Source organism: Quercus suber, unplaced genomic scaffold (genome assembly GCF_002906115.3).
Source record: "Quercus suber isolate HL8 unplaced genomic scaffold, Cork oak 2.0 scaffold_193, whole genome shotgun sequence".
Lineage (NCBI taxonomy): Eukaryota > Viridiplantae > Streptophyta > Magnoliopsida > Fagales > Fagaceae > Quercus > Quercus suber.
The window spans coordinates 1,026,728-1,048,959 of record NW_027069651.1 but is presented as its reverse complement, the minus strand read 5'-3'; the positions used below and the strand labels follow the sequence as shown (position 1 = coordinate 1,048,959).

At 35.5% G+C, this 22,232-nt stretch overlaps 2 protein-coding genes across 2 annotated transcripts; one reads left to right on the top strand and one right to left on the bottom strand.

Moving 5' to 3' along the window:
- Positions 1 to 5,733: 5,733 nt before the first annotated feature.
- Positions 5,734 to 7,074, top strand: LOC112022982 (uncharacterized). Its single transcript, XM_024055600.1, has one exon. It carries the CDS (start codon positions 5,734 to 5,736, stop codon positions 7,072 to 7,074), a length of 1,341 nt encoding a protein of 446 aa, XP_023911368.1.
- Positions 7,075 to 10,673: 3,599 nt separating this feature from the next.
- Positions 10,674 to 20,629, bottom strand: LOC112022975 (AT-hook motif nuclear-localized protein 1). Its single transcript, XM_024055594.2, has 6 exons — positions 20,308 to 20,629; positions 19,042 to 19,474; positions 17,289 to 17,350; positions 16,291 to 16,422; positions 11,675 to 11,836; positions 10,674 to 11,271 (listed from the first exon to the last, which is right to left on the bottom strand). Exons 2-6 carry the CDS (start codon positions 19,391 to 19,393, stop codon positions 10,981 to 10,983), a joined length of 999 nt encoding a protein of 332 aa, XP_023911362.1. The 5' UTR covers positions 19,394 to 19,474; positions 20,308 to 20,629; the 3' UTR covers positions 10,674 to 10,980.
- Positions 20,630 to 22,232: the final 1,603 nt, after the last annotated feature.

The window sequence follows — 22,232 nt, the reverse complement described above, 5'->3', positions numbered from 1 at the left end:
ATACTAATAAAACCATTATGTACCTATATTTATTTATATCTTACACTTTTTCAAAAACAAGTTTGGTACAAAAGTCATTCAATAACATGAGAAATACTTGGGCCTTCCATCTTTGGTGGGGAAGAATAAATGCAACACGTTTCAACAACTCACTGAATGACTAAATAATAAACTCTTTGGTTGGAAAGAAAAGCTACTCTCACATGCTGGAGAAGAGATACTCATCAAGACAGTGGCTCAAGCAGTTCCTACATATACAATGAGTGTTTTCAAGCTACCAAACGCTTTATGTGATGAGATGACAGCCATGGTTTGGAAGTTTTAGTAGGGCCAATCAAACTAAAGGAACAAGATGGTTTGGTTTAGTTAGGATAAGATGTGCCTTCCAAAAGTGGAGGGGGGTCTTGGTTTTAGGGACTTAATGGCTTTTAATTTAGCTTTGCTGGCAAAACAAGATTGGCAACTACAAAAATGTAAAAATACCCTTCTTTATAAGGTCTATAAAGCTTGTTATTTCCCTCGTGGAGACTTCCTTACAGCTGAACTTGGGAATAATCCATCTTTGCATGGCGAAGCATCTTTTCAGCTCAAAGCATAATACGAAAGGATATTGATGGTAGGTTAGGAATGGAGCTTCAACTGACATCAGAGGGTATATATTGCTGCCTAGCTCGGACACTTTCAAACTCATCAGTCCTCCAGTGGCCTTACCAGCAGGAATGACAGTTAGCAACTTATTTGACCCACACCATGGCACTTGTCAAGGAGATATGATCAGACACACTTTCTCCCCAAATGATGCACGGTTAATCATGAGCATCCCCTTAAGCTCTAGGCTGCCACTAGATCAACTAATATGGGCATACACTTCCAAAGGCAATTTTACTGTTCGAAGTGCTTACAAGATTGCCTTTTTATCTTCTTCAGATTCGAGACCTGAAATTCCAGCAATGGAAATCATAGTCAGTTCTGGAAAAATCTCTGGAGATTAAATGTCCCGAATAAAATCAAGTCATTTGCTTGGCAAGCGAGTCGTACATGATCCAGTCTATGAAGCTTGTGGGTTAGACGCTGAATCCAGTGGTCACCTATTCCAGAGTTGTGACCAAGCGCGGGAAGTATGGAAGCTATCAGGATTTCCGTTTGATAACCGTGGGGTACACTTTCGAGACTTCATTGATCTCTTGTGGCACCTACAATTCGTTCAGCGGGTGGGTAATGATTTGTTGGAACTTGTAATTATAGTTGCTTGGAGTATGTGGTTTAACAGGAATACGGTACGACAAGGGAAAGCAAGACAACAAGCAGTAACAATTCTGCAGAAGGCACGACTGTTGCTTGATGAGTTTTAGATAGCCTACTTCCAACCTTCGAAGCCGGTGATGCATGACAGTGGCCAGTGGACCAATCCTTCTCTGCCATGGTACAAGGTCAACGTGGATGGTGCAGTATTTGAGTCCCAACAGGCCTCGGGTGTGGGGGTCCTTATCAGGGATCACGGTGGCCTGGTAGCAGCGGCCGTGAGCAAGAAGGTGTACTGCCCTTTGGGTCCATTAGAGGCCGAAGCCAAAGCTTTGGGGGCGGCCGTGGACTTCGCTTGGGACGTTGGTATAAGGGATGTTCATTTTGAATGTGATTCAAAACTGATTGTAGACATCGTGCTTGGTGTTAGGCTGTTAGCAGTCCTCAAGTGTCCATCTATAACATTATCGCAGGCTTTTGTTAGAAGTTACAAGCATTCAGGACTTCACAGGTCTCACATGTTAAGCGAACAGGGAACCAGCCAACTCACATCTTGGCTCAGCATGCCAAGAGTATTGAGCATTATGTAACTTGGATTGAAGAAAATCTAGCTTTTATTGAGTCCGTTTTGTGTCAAAATTTATTGAATTTATCTTCTTCTTAATAAAATTGTTGTCTTTTCATAAAAAATTAAAAAAATAAAATAAAAAATCTATGCATGACAAGCATTTTGAATTTCAAATTATCACTTGGTCAACCTCAAACTTAAAAGTAATGAATAAAAGATGATAAAACACCGGTCTCATAGATATTTATATATACATCTATATATACACACCTTAACTTGCACTGCAAGCTTGACGTAGCCAAACTAGATACAAAAATTTCTTCATTCATAAAATGTTACTATACGTCCAAAGTTGATACTTTGAGATAATTGGATAGCATTCCAGATTCTCTAGTTGTTAGATGGAAATACTTGTAATTTTTGGGGTGTGTCAATTTGAATCTTCTTCAATGTGTCAATTTGAGCGTTCTTCAAGCTCAACATATACTTTTTTTAAGTTATGGTTTTTTTTTTTTTTTTTTTTAAGCATTCATTGTGAAAAATTTTATTGTTTGTGCAGAGTTTTTTATTTTTTTATATAGTTCCAGTTGATATAATGCCTTATTGTTTGCTTTGGTTGCAACAATAACTTATTTAAGAAAGGGGTTTAGAAAGAAAAAAAAATAAAAAGGAAAAACATTAAAGAATTTAGTGATTCCTTGAAACAAAAGGCAAGAACTAGGCTGCGCAGTGCCTAGATAACCAGGAAGAAAAAGCATGGCTTGGCATAGCCATTGGCCATTGGCTGCAAAATAAAGGACAAGCATGGCTTAGCTTAGTTTGTTTATTTTTATTTTTTATAATAATTCAATATTTATAATATAAGAGAGGAAATTTGAACCCTAAATATCTCTATTAAAAACACTAAAAGAATTTAATTAAACTATAAGACTCTTGGCTAGTTTGTTTATTATTATTACAAAAAATATTTTATTTTATGTTAATGTGATCCCTTTCTAGGCCTTGTCCACCGGTTGCCTATCAATTTCTAAATTTCGTGCTAAAATGGGTGCGACCTTTTCTCATGGTTTAAAATGTACCCATTTTCTTTTTTCTTTTGCTGAGTATGGCTTAAAATGCATAGGTCCTATACAGGCATTCTATTTTTATTTTTATATATATTTTTAATTTAATCAAAACATGCATCTCAATTCTCAACCCATTCTTTTAGGCTTTTTCAGATAGTAAATACAGAATTAAGAAGAAAAAATTCGAAACCGTGTTTCGTGGGGAAACAAAAATAATGAAAAAATTGGGTGACAATGTCAAATATTTTGGTTAATGCTGACAATAAATATTTATCTCTATTATTCCCTCTTATTATTCTCTCTAATATTACATTGTACAACCGTTCAAGACCTATATAATCTGGTTAAATATTGAAGTCTAAATAAAGACGTGCGGCTTTTAAAATTGCCCATCACTGTTAAGCCTCTAACATTGACATTTACAAATTATGAGAAGAGAATTATATAGCATAAAGTATAACATACATAGACCTGGAATATTTCAAGATAACTAGAATACGCGTTTCTTTTTTTTTTCTTTTTTTTTTAAAAAAAAAAAAACTAGAATACGCGTATAACCAAAAAAGAAAAAGAAAAAAATTTAATCAAAAAGGATAAGGGATAAAAGATTCCAATACTTGGAATCTCCCGAGATACAGAAAGAATATATTGACATGCAACCTCGAGGTTTTTGCCTTGGCTTGTCTTTTATCACATTTATAACTAAAATAATAAGTGTAGGGATATAATTTTCTAGAAACATTTTTCATGAATGTTACTGTGATCATGATCCGTTGTGATTTGCGATTGATGCATAATAGAAACAATATCAATAATAAACTTGTGTGTTACACTAATCACAACTTATCACTTTAGTATGTTATGAAATGTGTACACCTCTCTCATTGTGACTCTGTTTTGTACGGATGATCTCTCAAGAGCTATCACGCGAAGATGAAGCTGAGCTACGGCATAGCACCAAGAAAGTCAAGGAGTATCATTCCTTGGAATCAAGACAAGAGACAGTTCCTCACGGGAATGATCTCTTTGCTCTAGCTGGCTCCGATAGAGTGCCTCCATCCTTTAAAGACAAGCTCTCATAGGGGAGATTCCTAGGGCCTATGTTCAAGCTTTTGATTTCTCGGAGTATATAGAAAATGAAATGGAAGCAGAGCCAGTGGTAGAAACACTCAGGGAAGGTTTTGCTGCTGTTAAGATTTTGAAAGAGCTCAAGCAAAACATCAGAGCTCCTAGGTCAAATGCCCTTATCATTAAGGTGTATGGTAGGACAGTGGGTTTCAACTACCTAAGTTCTAAGATTTTGGCCCTATGGAAACCGAAAGGAAAAATCATTTGTGTTAATTTGGGATTTGATTTCTTTTTGGTTAGGTTCTGAATGAAAGATGACCATGATTTGGTGTTAAAAAAAGGCCCTTGGTTTATTGGAGAACACTTCCTCTCCATTAGGCCATGGGAGCCAAATTTTAGGCCAGATACTGCCAACATTGCCTCTGTAACTATTTGGGTCAGATTACCACTCCTGCCTATTAAGTATTATCATCCTGAAGCACTCAAAGAAATTGGCCAAGCCATTGGAACTGTCCTCCAGATTGATACCCATACAACATCGGAAGCAAGAGGTTGCTTTGCTGGATTGTGTGTGCAGGTGGACATCAACAAGCCACTAATATACACCATTCTTATAGGAGGTTTCCAACAACTGGTCACCTATGAAGGGATAAGTAAGCTCTGCTTCTCATGTGGCCGCGTCGGACATCGGAGAGAGGCATGCCATTATACAATCAGTCAGCCAGCAACGGATAAGCCACGCATAGACAGTACAACACGAGAAAACAATGGGAATGTGCAGGTGGAGGATATAAACGACAAGGCCTATAATGTGGATGAAGACAAAAATACTACTAGCCAAACTAACGAGGACACATATGGTCCGTGGATTGTAGTGGCACGTAAAAAGAATGCAGCTAGGAATGGCAGGAAAGATAGTGGTGTCCCCTAAAGCAAATACGGATGTTGTACATTGGCAGTCCAGTGAGGTGGCTTTTAAAACCGACGTGGGCCAAGTAAAGGAGGGGAAAAGGAAGTCTAGTGGGATGGAAGAGCCCACAAAGGAGAAACTAGTACAAGGTGGGCTATCTAAAAGCCCAATCCATAAACCCCATGACATGAGATCTAACTACGGACAGAAGGGAAAAGCAATAAAGGGCCAAGCAAAGTCTACTTTTGGACAAAAGGGTAAAACAAATAAAGGTCAAGCTAGGGATTCAGCACTTTCAAAGCATTACGCCTCCTCATCCAAAAATCCTTTTGACACAGACACAACAAACTCTAGCTTTATCACTTCGCCAATGAACTTCACTGATCGAAGTTTCAAATTCACCAGTGAACCGATTATAGAAGAAAGAGGATATCAGAGCACACAGCAGGTACAAATTGGGTTGGTTCAGTCCCATCCTAATAAAAGCTTGGAAAATCATCCTTCCATCATTGGAGAGCAGTGTAAGGGTGGGAACACAATCACGGTCAGGATTGGTGTGGCAATTAATGGCGCTAACTTGGAGGAGGTTCAAGTCAGAGAGGAAAGGGAAAACTGTGACAGTATGGAAGAGTGTGCCACAGCTTTCGTCGGTGCCAATCTTAGACAAATTCAACCAAGGTCCAACTCTAACGAAAGGGAGGATGAAGGAATGCAGCTCAAGGGAGATGATGATGGGGGTAATCCTGCAGTGGGTTACTCTGATGCTGGGGAGAGGCACCTCCAAGGAGAGGATGCAACAGTCCAGATGGAACTTGAGGGAGGTGGCGTGGTCCATCCATCATGTTAATGAGCTCCCACCTCCTCAATAATATCTCATGATGAATGCAATAATATGGAACTGCAGGGGAGCTTTGAAGCCCTCCTTTAAATCCCATGTGCAAGATTTGGCTGCTGATCACGACCCGACAATTCTCGTCATCAAGGAGACTCATATAGGGGGAGTCAGAGCAAAAGAAATTTCTGACACTCTTCCTTTCCAAGGAGCAATCCACACAGATACCGTGGGTTACGCTGGAGGTCTATGGTTGCTTTGGAACACATATAGGATTGAAGTTACAAATCTCGCTAGCACAGAACAGGAGATCCATGTCGTTGTTAAGGTAAGGTCTTCTAATCTTAATTGGATATTTACTGCCATATATGGCAATCCTAGGCATAGAGAAAGATGTATGCTTTGGGACAATTTGTCTGTTGTTGCAAATTTACATAATTTACCTTGGGTCATTGCTGGAGATTTTAATGAATTATTGTCTAATGATGATAAGTTTGGTGGTATACCTGTTAACCTTTCTAGAACTCTTTCTTTCAAAGAATGTATAGATGCTTGTAATATGGCTGATCTCGGATTTCAAGGGCCAAGATTCACCTGGTCAAATGGTTATGGTGTCAGTTCTCTCATCCAAGAAAGGCTTGACAGGTTCTTTGCAAATCCTAATTGGTGTATGCTGTATCCGGAAGCCCAAGTTTCTCACCTTACGAGATGCTTTTCAGACCACTACCTAGTGTTGCTTGATTTTCATCCTCAATCAACCTACAGACTAGACAAACCATTCAGATTTCAAAGCTTCTGGCTCTCGGATAACTCTTTCCCGGATTTAGTGAGGAATGCTTGGGCTAACCATGCTGGGTTATATGATTCCATAAATAAGTTCACAACAGAGGTCAAGCTCTGGAATCGTGATCACTTTGGAAACATATTTGCAAAGAAGAAAAGACTCTTCGCTCGACTGAGTGGTATTCAAAGAGCCATGGAAGTTAGGCCTACTTACTTTCTTGTCAACTTAGAAAAAGAGCTTCGAATAGAGCTCAATTCTATCTTGGAACAAGAACAGGAGCTCTGGGCTCTCAAGTCCCGTATCAATTGGATGATTCAGGGGGATCGTAATACTTCTTTCTACCATGTGTCCACTTTGATAAGAAGGAAGTGTAATAAAATTCTAAATCTCAAAAACAGCCAAGGAGATTGGATAAATGACACTGCAGAAGTCATGGAGTTTGTTCGTGATCATTTTATTAAGCTTTTTTCCTCAGAGCTCACCTTTTCAGCAAGGACCACACTTTTAAGTGATCCAGTTTGGCCCCACATTTCTGAAGAGGAGGCAACTACATCAACATCCCTGTGTTTGATGAGGAAATCAGACATGCTCTTTGGTCCTTGAAGCCTTTCAAATCCCCTAGTCTTGATAGGCTACATGTTGGGTTCTTTCAAAGATTCTGGCTGGTAGTTGGTCACTCTGTCTCAGAAGAAATTAAAAAAATCTTCCAAGATAAAAGGATCCCAACTTCCCTAAATCAAACCCACATCGCTCTTATTCCTAAGATCAAAGGCCCGGAAACAGTGGGAAACTTTAGGCCCATAAGTCTCTGTAATACTGCTTATAAAATCATAACTGAGATTATAGTGGCAAGAATCAGGCCACTCATGGAGAAGCTAGTTTCCCCATTTCAATCAGCCTTTGTACCGAGGCAAAAAGGTGTGGATAATGCTATAATTGCCCAAGAGATAATATACACTGTCAGCAGAAAAAATGGAAGATTGGTCACATGATAATCAAAGTTGATCTCGAAAAAGCATATGATAGGCTTGAATGGTCCTTTATAAGGGAAGTTCTTCAAGAGGTCAGATTTCCTTCTGATTTAATTCAGGTGATTATGAGTTGTGTTTCCACTACCTCCAGTTCTATATTTTTTAATGGTGGAGTTTTAGATCCTTTTTTCCCGTCAAGGGGGATCCAGCAAGGCGATCCACTATCGCCTTATTTATTCATCCTTTGCATGGAAGTTTTGGGCAAAATTATTGAGGAAAAAAGTGCAAATGGAAGCTGGAGTCTGGTTAAAGCTTCAAAAAGTGGGCCAGCTTTCACCCATCTTTTCTTTGCCGATGACCTCCTCATTTTTGCCAAAGCGGATGCTGCAAATTGCAATAGTGTGAGGGAAGCTTTTGATGAGTTTTGCACAAGGTCCAGAAAGAAGATAAATTATAGCAAGACCAAGGTGTTTTTCTATCCAAATGTTAATAGTGATCAAAGAGAAGAGTTTTGTGATATTCTTGGGTTTCAACCTACATTTAATCTGAAATCCTATTTAGGCTTTCCGCTAAGACATGCTGGAGCCTCTAATCAAGACGTAAACTTTCTGCTTTGCCTAGTTCCCGTACTTGGAAAGCAATGAGGAAGGGGTTAGATATTTTTGCAAAAGGCACTAGATGGAGTCTAGGCCGTGACAGTAACATCAACTTTTGGTTCGATAATTGGACGTCAAATGGACCTTTGAGAGCTACTATGCAGGGGCCTCTCATGAGAGGGGAAGAGGATTTTAAAGTCAAGGACTTAGTCTCAGACTTGGGTTGGGATTGGGGGAAGATTTCTATTACCTTGCCAAGTCAGATTGTCATGGAAATTTGAGCTATGCCTCACTCATGTATTGCGTCAACAGAGGACAGGTTGATATGGGCAACAACCTCCAATGGTCAGTTCAACCTCAGTAGTGCCTACCTTTTTGTCCTTACAGCAACCCGAACCTCTCCACTCCTTCAATGGCATTTGGGTTTGGAAATTAAATATTCTTCCAAGGGTCCAATTCTTCATCTGGATGTGCTTACACAACAGCATTGCCACCCGTGAATGCCATGCAGCTAGAGGAATCCCTATGAACATCTCTTGCCCAATATGTCATCAAGCTCCAGAAACTATTATTCACCTCTTAAGGGACTGTTCTTTTGTTTTAAACTGCTGGCAAAACCTTGGAGCAAATAGTAGAGTTGATTCTTTCAGTATGAACCTTCAAGATTGGTTGAAGTTTAATTATAAGGTAAATACAAAATCTGGGAGTATGGGGTTGCCTTGGAACGTGGTTTTTGCTTTTGGTGTTTGGATCATTTGGCAACATCAAATCAGAGTAGTTTTCCAGAATCACAGTCCAAACTATGATATTCACGCCGAAGTCATTCATAGAACAACTGAGTTTGTTTTTTGTGCTCAAGGAAACTCTTCCAAGAGTCCTCATGTCGAGAGAAGCATCAGATAGGATAGACCGTACTGCAACTGGTTCAAGCTGAATACAGATGGTTTAGCTCTTGGAAACCCGGGTACAGCAGGTGGAGGGGGCATTCTTCGATCAGATTATGGAGTGTGGATTCAAGATTTCTCCAGAAGCATAGGAAAAACCACCAGTTTCCTAGCAGAGCTTTGGGCTTTAAGGGATGGGTTAATTATGTGTTTGAACTTGAGAATTAGTGCTCTTGAAGTAGAGATAGATGCACAAGCTATTGTTGAATTGATGAACAATGACAAACCTCCAATGCTACTAACTCATCCCTTGTGGCTGATTGTAGACTTCTTATTTCTCAAGTTTCGCAAATTAAAGTGAGCCATTGCTATAGAGAAGCAAACGCTTGTGCAAATGCTCTTGCTAGAATAGGATCTCTTCAAGATTCAGATATGTTGTATTATGATTCCCCTCCATCTAATCTGTTGGAGTTTTATCTTGCTGACCTATATGGTCTTTTTCATTTCAGGTTTTGTCCTGATTCTGATGTAATTGTTTCTGTTTCTTAGTTCCTTGAATAAAAGTCCTTTTTTACCCAAAAAAAAAATTTATATATATATATATATTATGAAATGTGTTGCGAAAAAAAAAAAAAAAAAAAAAAGCTGCTCCTAAAATCATTACCATCAAGTGTGCCAAATGCCAAATATTCGGCATTTGGCACACCAAATACCAGAAAACTCTTCCATGAAGTGTTCTAAATCCTATCAATTTTGACGCATATGAACAGTACCGTTCTATCTTTGAAACAGTACAGACAGATGTACTAAAAAAAAATATTATTCATTTCCTCTCTCTTCTTTTATTACTTCTCTTTCTTCTCTCTCTTACTTTTTTCTTCTTTCTTCCTCTGCCGGTTCCTTATCTCCTGTCACTCCCTCTTCCCTTTTTTCTTCTTCTTTCTTCTCCAGCATCTTCACCGCATGGCTTTGAGTTCTTTTTTCTTTTTTCCTTTTTCTGTTCACTCTCTGCGCCTCTTTCTCTCTCTTTTTTTTTTTTTTCCCCAGTCACTATCTCTCTCTTTCTTGTCCACAGCCTTCGCCGCCGACCTCCACAGCCCTCATCCAATCCCATTTATGATGACTCACCTAGTAATGACCGAGTATTCTTCCGCATTGACAATAACCCCATCTCCGTCTTTGCCACCTCCGACGAGTACGAAGAAGAAGGCAATTCTGATTCGATATTCGCAGATGTGCTGGAGGGACTCCGACAGCAGGGTCAAGGAAACCATTGCTAAAGAGCGTGAGGAAGGAGATTTTGGAGCTAGATTGTGGATTTGTTTGATTTGGGATAGGTTTTGAGGCTTGTGAATGTAGTAAGTTGTTGTGAATTTTTTTTTCTTTTTCCTTTTTTTTTTTTTTCTTTTAGGCAACATTGGTGAATGTAGGTTTTTGTCGGTGATTGCTATCGATGTTGTTACAGCAGCGGTTGTTAGCAGCCGTTGTTGTGGCAATGTTGGTTGTGCCATTGTTGTTGTTGATGGCGGTGGGAAGAGTTAATATATTATTCTAATATGTTGTAAATATTATTTTAAAGGATATAATTGAAAGATAAAACATGTGATAAATGAGATATTGTAAACTGATGTACTAAAATAATAAAGCTTTTAGTGTGTCAAAATGACATTTTTTACAAAAGAGCTGATTGGAATGCTCTAACATGAACCAGAAAGTAGAAGAAAGAACAGATTGGGTCGCTGGACCTGAAATGATGACAGAAGATATCATGATAACAAGGGTAGCCAATCACCGATTGCAATTACATCAAAAGATCCTACCCATACACCTGCAGAAACCTACATAATTAGCCTACAAATCAGATCTACCTCATAAGAAAATGTATAATCCTAGTTGGAAGTTCAGTACCTTTACCCTACTTCCTCTTACAATAATCAATATCATTTGAAGACAATTTTAGTTATTCGAAGCAATACTTCATACATATAGAGAAACAAGATCAGGGAACAATATAGTCAGCAAGACTTTTGAGATAATAATCGATTGCAGCTTATCATGTTAACCTCCAGGTAAAGATATATTGATATCAGTTCCAGACTTTCTAGAGTCCTGCATGTGCATGGCCACCCAATTTTCTCTTCGGAAGGATGATGAAGAAGCAAGGTTTGGTCTTGGTGTGCTTGAATTTTGATGTCCGTTTCCTCCCAGTCCCTCGTCATCTTCAGCACCAGAAAAAGGTATTACAGCCATGGTAGTAGATGGTGTAAAAATAGCAGGGGTGGACTCATTTTTCAGCTTCTTTGGTTTCTGCTCTTGCTGGTTGCTTGGTAGAAAACTCCCTACAACAACCTGACTTGCTCAAATAAAAAGATTAGAGGTATTCCAAGCCATGGTTCACTAAAGTAAAAAACGTATATAACTAGTGTTTCTAAGGTTGTCATCTTGCAAACCATAACAACCTTGGTTACTTTAACTTCTGTGGTTCTTGACAGTCAGGCCTCTACATTGATGCGAGAAATTAAGCCCTAGAAAAGTTTTGCAGCATCTTAAGCAGGCCCAATGCACTAGTGGTAATTCTTTAAGATGTATAGAAAGAAGAAGAATAGTGGTAAAGTATTCTATACATCTTAAATGAGCCATGTTCCAATGCTAGTGAAGGCAAGTAGACAATCAACCATACGCTCCCAGTTGCTGCTTCTAAGCTAATTTAACCCACCACACCCAATTGAAACATAAACATAAAAAGGCTTACCTGCACAGGACTCGCAGCTACCAGGAGTCCAGCAACTCCTCCCCCAACAACACGGCCATCAGGGCTTGCCAAAGAGACACTCATCCCACCTGACCTGCTCCTTGTCCCTTGAGTCTCGGTCGGCATGAAAGATCCGGACAATGAAAGTATCTCAAAACGACCCTACAAGAAAACAATAAGAAGAGACCTTAAATACATAGAACAGAAATTGATTTAGTACAGCCAAGAAGATTTTATTCTTTCTTTATTTTGATTTCCCAATATACTGACAAAGTACTCATCAAGAAAAACCCATTCTCTATTTTCTTAAAAGAACTTCTGAGGGGCAGGAGTCATCGATTGTGAGGGTTAATCAATGTTTATCAGCTCCCTATTTCATTGGCTGTCAGTAGATGCAGAAAGACCAAGTGATATTGTAGATTTCATAGACTGCATTTTTCATAGTTTTGTTGGTCTTTCATAGCGTATACATCCAGAAACTCCCCATATTGAAGACCTGCTGTACTTCATTTTTTTTAAGACAAATTATTCTTTACCTATCAAATTACAGGTGTTTGTGCATGTGTGTGTATGCCTATATATATAATCTATTTCTGATCTACCTCTCAAATATGCTCCAGTTAATTCTACAAGCCTCACACTAATTCCTCAGGTCTCCTGTATATATGGGAGGAAGATATACAGGCATGCAAAACATAAGTATACAACATGCAGAAAGTTGGCAACTTTTTTTTAATTCATTATAAGATCAAACCAGTTTACAAAACTCCCATTTCTGTGAGGTCTATGAGAGGTGATTAGCAGGTGATGTCCCCCCTAAACACACCTTTTTTTGTGTGGAGAGGCTGATTCCAGCAAACCCACATCATTTTTTAATCCTCTTTGTCAAATTAAATAAGGGCTAAACACCCAACTCTCCTAGAAGAAGGATCTCAGGCATTTAATATATGCATCCCCTCTTACAAACGTGTGGACCCAGTCGTGAAATGGAGGATGCATATATTGGATACAAAATACAATTATTGTCTCTCTTAAGACCCTGCACAGGCAAGAGCTTAATGCATTGAGTACAACCTTCTCTTTTCTTTTTTTTCACTTCCCAACCATTTCTAGGACCCAACTTCCTATTGGGTTTTCTGATGATGATATTCTTTAAAATCAATTTCTATATGACATGGCACTAGAACATCTATTTCTGTCAAACAACCAAAATCTTTTGACCTTTGGTTTGTTTATTTGTTTTGGTTTTTTTTTTTTTTTTAAATTAAATTTTATGGTCTATCACTTGTTCAGTTACAATTTGAGCTTTGTTCAATCTCCAATCAAGATTTTGAAACCTAGTTCTGAGCCACTTTTGTCCTCATTACAGTTATAGTTGAGGTGCCTGCAACATAAAAGAGACACATACGGCAACTTCTAAACAAACCCGCATGACATGGGATTTGATTGGTTTTTGAAGTAGAAGTTCAAAAAATCTCTTAAACAACGAATGTAAATCAATATCCACCACTATTTTTAAGATACAAATAAAAATAGAAAGCGCATTGGAATAAATTAAATAGATTGGAGGATGACATAGAATGATCCAAGGATTTGAGTTTACATACAAACTCTTATAGTGGATAATATTCATATTCATATTCCATAGTTTACTTATCAAACTAACAGTATGCTCGAGTGATGCACAGATTAATTTTAATTTCACATGTAAAGTAAAGAAAAATTTTCACAAATATCATTGAAATTGAACAATAAAATAGTTAACAAAAATAAAAGAGAATTGGCCTTAAAGTTGTATAAGGGATGCATATTGTGGACAGAATTTTTTAATTAAAACTAAAAATTATGGTAGATAATTAAAATAATTTAGAATAAGTAATGAAATATCTTTTAAATTATTTCAAATTTTTTGTAATAGAATCAAAATAGTAATTTAAATTTCTTAGAACTTTGACAATAGAATTTCACCTAGAGTAAAGTTATTTTAATAATTTCAATGTAGCAATGGTACGATGAGGATCTTAAGCTAGGAAGCACCAACACGACTGGGAGGGTGCTGCACCGGAGTCTGACGCGGCCCGACGCAGGGTGTGGCAACCAACACCACTACCCACGCGTCGGTGCTGCATCTGAGGTTTTTTTTTTTTTTTTTTTTTAAGATTCACACCAACTCGGAACCAATTCGCGCCGATTTGGGCTGATTCACACTGAACCGGGCTGATTCAGCCTGAATCGGGTCATATCGACCGAATCAAATCGTATTAGCCAGCAGCCGAAACGGCCAAAATGGGCCTTGAATCATGCCGGAACAGCCGAAATCGGCTTTTAATGAGGCCCAAACATCCTAAATCTGTCTTTCCTCAATTTTATTATGAATATTTGTTGCTTCTTTCGTGTTTTCTTTTTTATTTTGCATTTTGTTTTGTGTTTCTTGCCTTCTTCTTTCTTTGTTTTGTAATCCAAGGCCATAGTAATGTGTTTTTTAAGAATATTTTAATAGTAAAAATATATAGAAAATATAAATAAAAATATTTTTGATAATTTTTTAAACACCGCACCCACACCCTGCTTTTTCAAAAATTGCCAAGTCACGAACCCGCACCCGCACCCGAATCCAAAAATGCACCCGTGCTTCATAGATCTTAAGTTAGTCAGGATTAAAAGTCCTTTGTTTTTAAAATAAATGGACAAAAAATGACGGACTATGCGGCAGAAGGGGAAAAAAAAAAAAAAAGAGGATTCCCACTTACACAACCACAACATGTAGGAGACAACTCTTTTATAGAGTTTATGATTTTGGGACCTGCATTTTCCATAATCTTTCTTTATGTTCTAACAATGTCAAGGTAAACGTAGTAAGAAAGGTGTTTATACATTGTCATTAGCCCTATTAAGTGGTTCAGGTGTGCACCTCACATGGTAAGACTCTAGACACTTAGTCAAAGGCATGCAGTTCATCTTTTTAGCACACAACTTATGATATGATGCTTGTTGTTTCAAAAGACCATGTAATACAACAAGGTGAGGGAGTTTTAAATGTGGAGAGAGAGAGATTGTTTCACAAGTGAACATAAATTATCACTGAGGTCAAATTTATGACTAATGTTTGTTTTCAACACTGAACATGTTAAGTCATGCCAACATAACAATTTCCGTTTCCATTTACTAGATGCAATAAACTGTGTATATTTTCAGTATAGATATTCTTGTGAATTATCCATATTGTTAAAATAATTATGCATATTGTTAAAATAATTAATGCCACCACAAATAATTATGCATTTTTAAATGCAAAAACTGATTGTCATTAGATGTTAGTACCACTATCCACCCTTCATGCATTCAAAATCTAGGCCATGCATCAAAAATTAGATTCGAAGATCTGATTAGGTTTGATTTCAGCTTGAGATAGATTGGATGATTCCAACCAACTAAAGAATAGACAAAAGAAAGATAGTTTCCACAGTTTTTTTAACGTTTAAATCTAAGGATCTAGGACTAGTTAAGGAAAAAATAATAAAGTAATTCCTAAAATACAAGATTCAAAAAGAGAGAGAAGACGAAGAAAAAAAAAAAAAAAAAAAAACCTTTCATGACCTAATGAAGGGTTATAAAATAATTAATTTTTTTTCTAGACACAAAAATTGTGTATGGACTTCTTTAAGAATCTAATTTTCAGAGATATCTAATATACACTTCCATAGAGCAATAAAAACTCTTTCAAGATTCCTACAAATCCTCCAATTCATCTCCGTAAATAAACTACCATATATTAATAATTATAAAAGTAAGTTTTGCAATTCCTACCGTCATAATTTTTTTATGCTAGCATAAACTAAGATACTGAACAATAAGACAATGTATCACCCAAGTATGAATAGCTTTGTATTTAAAAGACAAACAAGTAATGTTTTGCCTAGAAAGTATTTAATCAATCCTTAATACAAATGTTGAGGTTGCATTATACCATCTATAAGAACTGGGGTTATTATTAACTCCGGTGAAATTTGCCATGGAATTTGCATCAATTTTTTTCAAACATGGGTATAGTATTAATCATTTTGCATGAAGTAGTCTCTTTTCAATAAAATTTCTTACGTACCAAAAAAAAAAAGTACTTAATCATTTTCTTTTAAAAGACCATATTCTTCTTTTACGAATTTGCTTGCTTCTTCCAATAACATTGAACTGGAGGGTTAACACGTACAAGCACATAGTAAACCCTACCACCCACCTACATACAGATTATACACATCATCATCTTCCTTTTTTGTGCCTTCTCTTCTAAGAAATTGATGTGCCAGCATACCCAAATCAAGTCAAATCCATGTTATGTGCTCATGGGTCCATTTGGAATGGCTTATTTTGCTTAAAAAATAAAGTGGGTAAAAGTGCGACTGTACCTTGAAAAAGTAAGGCTGTAAAAGTTGTACCATACATAAGCTAGATTTTAAGCTTATCCAAGCTCACATCATGTATTCTAACATCAAGTATTTCACATCCTAAATCCAGAAAATTAGAACTGTTTATAAGTGCATCATAAAGCATACAAGTGTAGCCAGGTAAGAGTATAACAAAAGAGAATATATTTGAGATGGAGTTATGAAGTGCCACACCTCATATGTTAAAGTGCCCCCAGAAGAATCAGGCTGGCGAAGGGTAACATTTGAAATTACTCCATTAGCAGATAAAATGCAAATAGCTCGAGGTCCTTGTTGAGAAAATGATATAACCTTCATTGTAACATCCTGTTAACAACCAAAGAAAACCACAGTATAATTCACACAATGCATTCAAAAAATTGTTGGATATAAAATGAAATATCTTTATAAAGCAATTAAGAATTATGAGGGTGAACTCGAAATTAGATTACACTTCTTAGATTACACAATTAATGACATGAAAATGAACTTAGTGTAATTTAAGCCGTTGCCTCTATATAATGGGAAAACCTAATTTTGGTATAATTCTTGTAGGAAGAACTCCTTGAATTTTAGGAACAAAGACAAAAGAAATGTAAAGACTGCTATCAAGTCAAGAAACAGATTTCAAATCTCATTGACATTAATAGAAAGAGCTTAAGAGAAGCTACTCAAGAGGCTAGCAGCTCTAAATACTTTTTTTTCCTTAGGTACTTCCCCTAACGCCATATAAATCCCACCATGTCTTTCAAAAATACTAATTACCTTAATTATAACAGATGTAATATAAGATCTGAGAATAAGGGGGCTTTAGATGAAATACCCAGGCATACATCAAAATGTATATAAAGAAAAAAGATCTTCCTGCCCTTGCACATATTTGCCTCTGTTACCCAAATAGTAAGACATTGGACCATGACACCAGCAATTAGATTAAAAGAGCCCCTCCCCCCCCCCCCAAAAAAAAAAGAAAGAAAACTAAAAAGAAGATATAACTGTGGTGTCGATATAACAATAACCTTTTTGACAATCCTTTCCGTACATTACAAAGATGTTTTGCTATTTAAAAAGAAGAACATTTACAACCATAAAATTTTCTAGAGCACGTATATGATAGGAACAATGATGAATCAAGAAAAAATATGTCATATTTACTAAATTAAGCTAATTTATTTTTCCTTAATCAAACATACCTCACCAGCATTGACAGTGATGATATGGGGCATAAAATTTGTACCAACAGAATTCAACTCTCCTGCAAATTAATAAATTTGAAATTAACCATTAAGACTAAGCAAAAATTTGCTAATATAAATGCTTCAACACCATTTCTTTTGTACAAAAATACAATGGTGGCCAACAATTTTCTCTCTATGTCAAACAACTAATTAAGAAGTCACCACACAGTAGAAACATAAATTTTTAAGGACAATCATACAAAAGCAGAGATCCAGGATAACGAGCATAAGTGATCCACGATCTACTTTATTTGCTGAAAGTGCATATAAATAAGGAAAGAACACATAATTTTTTACATTCATTAAGTTTTCTTGCAATAAGCAAGTAGAGCAGAGGCCTTCAATCCACAATAGTTGAAATTTCAGCAAAACAGACCAGAAACTTCTATTATATTAGGTGTTGTTAGACATAAATTATATCTAACAACAACTATGCACCGTATAAGTGGCTGGGATTAAATTATTGGTTTGACCTTTACTAAATTTCCATAGTTTGACACATTTGATTTAATGCCCATAAGGAGGGAAGGTTAACCCACACCTTTTCTTAAACCACTGATGATCTTAACAGAGATTGTAATCCTAAATTCCACAATAAATGTAATAACCACACCTTAATTAGAAGCTTGGTTGGATCTGATTTCATATGGTAATTAAGTCAATGAAACTTATTGTTTCTTGATAATACTATAAAATCATAGGATGATAGGACAATGAATAGGAAAAGGTAAAATGTATACTAAGAAAAGCTTACAACAAATAATCTCTCGTAGATCTTTATCATAACAACGAATAGAGCAGAAAGTGTCCTAAATAGGAGACCTGAGTTGATCATCAGCTGCAAATTATGAGCTTCTGTGAAGCATTGATTGAGAGTACGAGATTTTACAGCTGAGTCAGGCTAAATGGCCTAGTTGTGTACTACAATATAGCTAAGTCAGCCAGATCACCAATGTGGAAGCAAGAGAGTATTCCAAACTAGAACTAACAGTTTTGACACAAATCTGAAGAGGGTATCTCATTTCTTTAGAAACCCTTTAGAAGAATCCATGCAGAAAAGCAACAAATCCTTTGATAAGTTTAGTGAAAACCCAAGAAGTTGACAGTTCCAAGTAAATCAGGATTTCAATATCTTGAGGAGGTAACAACATAATTCTCTCTTTCCAAGTCAAGCCTGCATAATTTATAAGTTTTACGAATCAAGAATGACACGCCTTATTAGGTTCCATTATATTCCTGTCATCTCATGGCAAATCCCATGCAAAAAGGCAAGAAGTAACAAACCAAAGCCACATAAGGAATATTCCCTCATAACACACAGCAACCCCAAAAAAACCCACCTTTTTATTCACAGAACAAGCATTTTTCTTCCATATTTGAACAAGAGCATCTCACATACTGTCCACATCATACTTAGACAAGTACGAATCAAAGAATCTCTTGAAAGAGAACTTTTTTAAAGGAGAACTTTGAATTCTTTAGAATAGTCAAGAGACAAGTTCCAAAATTTAAGTACAGGAACTCAATTATTCTCTAAATGGCAGTTATACTATATACAGCAAAGACAAACTATAAACATTCATCAAGAACCAAACAAAAACGAGCAGCATCCAAAGCAATCATAACATATTAGTGACCAGCATTTTGTTATAGTAAACATATCCACAAGTTGAATGACAAAAAATACAGCTATATAAAGACCCATTACCAAAATGTTCCACTCCCACTTTCTTATGTGGCTTATACTCCAAACCACTTGGCCGTGCTTTTCCCCGCTTCACAGCTGAGAAGTCACCACCGGGTGGAGCAGAAGCTGAAATTGGCATTGGTGACAATGCCATATTGACTGACCCCTCCGGTCCATACTTCCTCGGCCTACCTCGCTTCTTCTTTCCAGATGTTCCGGATAATCCCACACTCCCAGGTGGAGCAGTCACAGCTGGTGAACCAGCAGTTTGGCTCTGACTCAGGTTTTCAGACCTTGGCGCTACATGATAAGCTGATGGAGCTTCTGCTCCTATCACAGTAACCCCAGAACTCATAGCCTCTCTTGCTTCCATTCATAGACCAAAACTTTTACTTAGAACTACCACTTAGAGCTAACAAATTTTATATTCTACAAGTCAGACACACAATAGTAACTGCAACAAGAAAATTTATCAAGAATCAGATAACATGAATAACTGAAACAAAACAAAACTATGATTTCAAATTAAAACCCTTTATTTATTTTTTGGAGAATGCTAAAGAATTCTCTTCTCAACTCTTTTTTTAACCTTCAACTTCAATACGAAAATCAGCTAACTAAACCAGAAATCCAACAAAAACTAAAAGATTTAAAAATATATATACATGTCAAAAGCCAGAGATTTATCAAAAGAAAAATGGGAATTAACTTCAAGTTTGACATTTTCCTCAACTTGAAAATAAAAAATAAAAATAAAACTTGTAACCCAGATTAGAAAACAAAACCCAGAAAGAAAATACCAAAATGTATTTTTTGAACTCAAATTTTTTTAATCTTTGGAAAACCTAAACATTTTAACCCAAACCCAAAAAATAATCTATTCAGAATATTAAACCAGAAAAAATTGCAATTAAAAATTTTTTTTAAATATACTTTTTACTCCAAAGTTAAATCTTCTGAGATCAGAGCTTCAACCTCAAACAAAAACTCCTTGGGGGTAAATAAAAAATAAAAATAAAAACAACAATAAACAAAAACTTAAAAAAAAAAAAAAAAATTATTTTAGGAAAAAAAAATACCGAGACCTAATTTTAATTCAACTTTTCTCCTCTTTCTACTCCATAGCTCAAATCATAAAAAATAAATAAATAAATAAACTTATAACACAAAAATAAAAGGACAAAACAGAACAAAAATCTAATATTTAGCCAGAAATTTTCAAAACATATATTTAAAAACAAAACAAACTTCGAACTTAAACATAGTTCAAAATCCAAAGATCATGACCTGTGACTGTAACTTCCAGACTTCAACTAGCTCTTTCAACACTGCAACTTAGACTGTTCTGTGTCAGACCCTTTTCACATTTGAGCTCAGACAGTACTCTTTATACACTCAAAAATAAGAAGGCAAAAAAAATCACAATAATATATAATCTTAAAAACACAACAAAGTGTTTGTTTACTGGGAAAATTTAAAAAACTGCTTTTGAATTTCAAGGGGTCAGGAAAAAAAAATCAAAAATAAAAACCGCAAGCTGGTTTCCAAAGTTGTCTAAAAACCAAAGGCAGTTTAGAAAGCAAAAAAGAAAGTGAAAATAAATAACCCAAATTTTCAAAAAATTAAAATAATAATAACTTTGTATTTCAGTGTGAAAACAATTATAGTAAAAAATTAATTATTTTTTATAAAGTAGTATTTGCTAAGCCCAATAAAAAAATTACAATATAGTTAAGACAAATTTCACGTCCGTGATGGGAATTGTAGTTTAAATTTTGTGTAAATGTCTAATATGGTAAATTTGTGAAGAAAATTTAAAATTAAAATTAAAAAAAAAGTTAGTAAAATTCAAAATTGCTTTCTTTTTGGAAAATTAAATTTGTTTTTCCATTTAAAGCTGCAAAGGTAGTATTGGCGGGCCGACCTTTTTGTTTGCCGCTGACCTGCTTTTTGTCTTTTTCCGACAAATTAAAGATTATATTTTTAGCTATGCCCCTCAAAAAACACTACCATTTAACCAAACATGTCACGGTGTTTCTATTTGGTTTGAAAGTTGAAAACTGAAACTTCGGTTTTTTTCTTTTTTTTATTCTTTTGATAAGATTAAAAATTCAATCTTGGAAAGTGTTGTGTCTCCTTTTTCCATTTTATTAACAGCTGTCATCATCACAATTTGAAGCACAAATTACTTACTTTTTTTAAATAAAAAAATAGTATTAAATTCAAATATGTGAACACAATTACATAAATTTGTGTACATTCAATTATGTGCACAGTCAATAAATCATAAAGGGGTACTGTATCTTTTCTTTTTTAAGAACACGTTAGAAGAGATATTTGGTACATTCACTTAAAAATTAAGAGTATATGTATGAAAATATGTGTGAAGAAAAAAATATATAAAAATATATGTAATATTGTTTAAAAATTAAAAACATGTATTTGAGTAGGTGTACCAAACAATATTACACAATAATTGTGAATAAAATAATTATTAATTTTTTAGAAAAATTAAGATACACTTTTTTTGAGAATAGAATTTTTTTTTTTTTTTGTCAAATTTGAGAAGAGAAATTTAGATACACTTCTTTGTACAATACTTTACGCTCTTTTATTAAATTTAATTAAATTCAAATATATAGTTAGTTATACTGAATTTAATTATTCTTAAAAAATAAGCATTATTTGTGCTTTTAAAATCAATGCAACTATTGCTTTCAAAATAAAAAATCAATGTAACTATTTACTTAAGTTTAATCGGAAAATATAATGTATTGTACTCTAAAAACTGTATCTAAATTTTGCTTGTAACTTTTTATTGACTCCTTTTTATGTTTGAATATTTCTACAACTCCATAAGAAATTTATCAAAATTTTCCCACCCACTTTTTAGCATTCCTCTCACTTGAGCCTCGTTGAAATATAAAAGCACTAGAATGTGAAATATTCGGTGCATTTTTTTAAGTACTTCTAGCAATTTTGTTCAAAGTTATAGTGTACAATTTTAAAACTTATGTTTTTTCACTTCTAACTGTTATAATATAAGTAAAATATGACTATTTGGTGTCCACATTTTGTTATTTGTAAATATTGTTGGCCATCTATCCTTTATCTACATATATTTGGCTTTTTTTGGTTGGTATATAGATTCATAGAATAGGCTAGCAAATTACCATATTATTTAACATTTTTAAAAGTGTACTCTTGCTTAG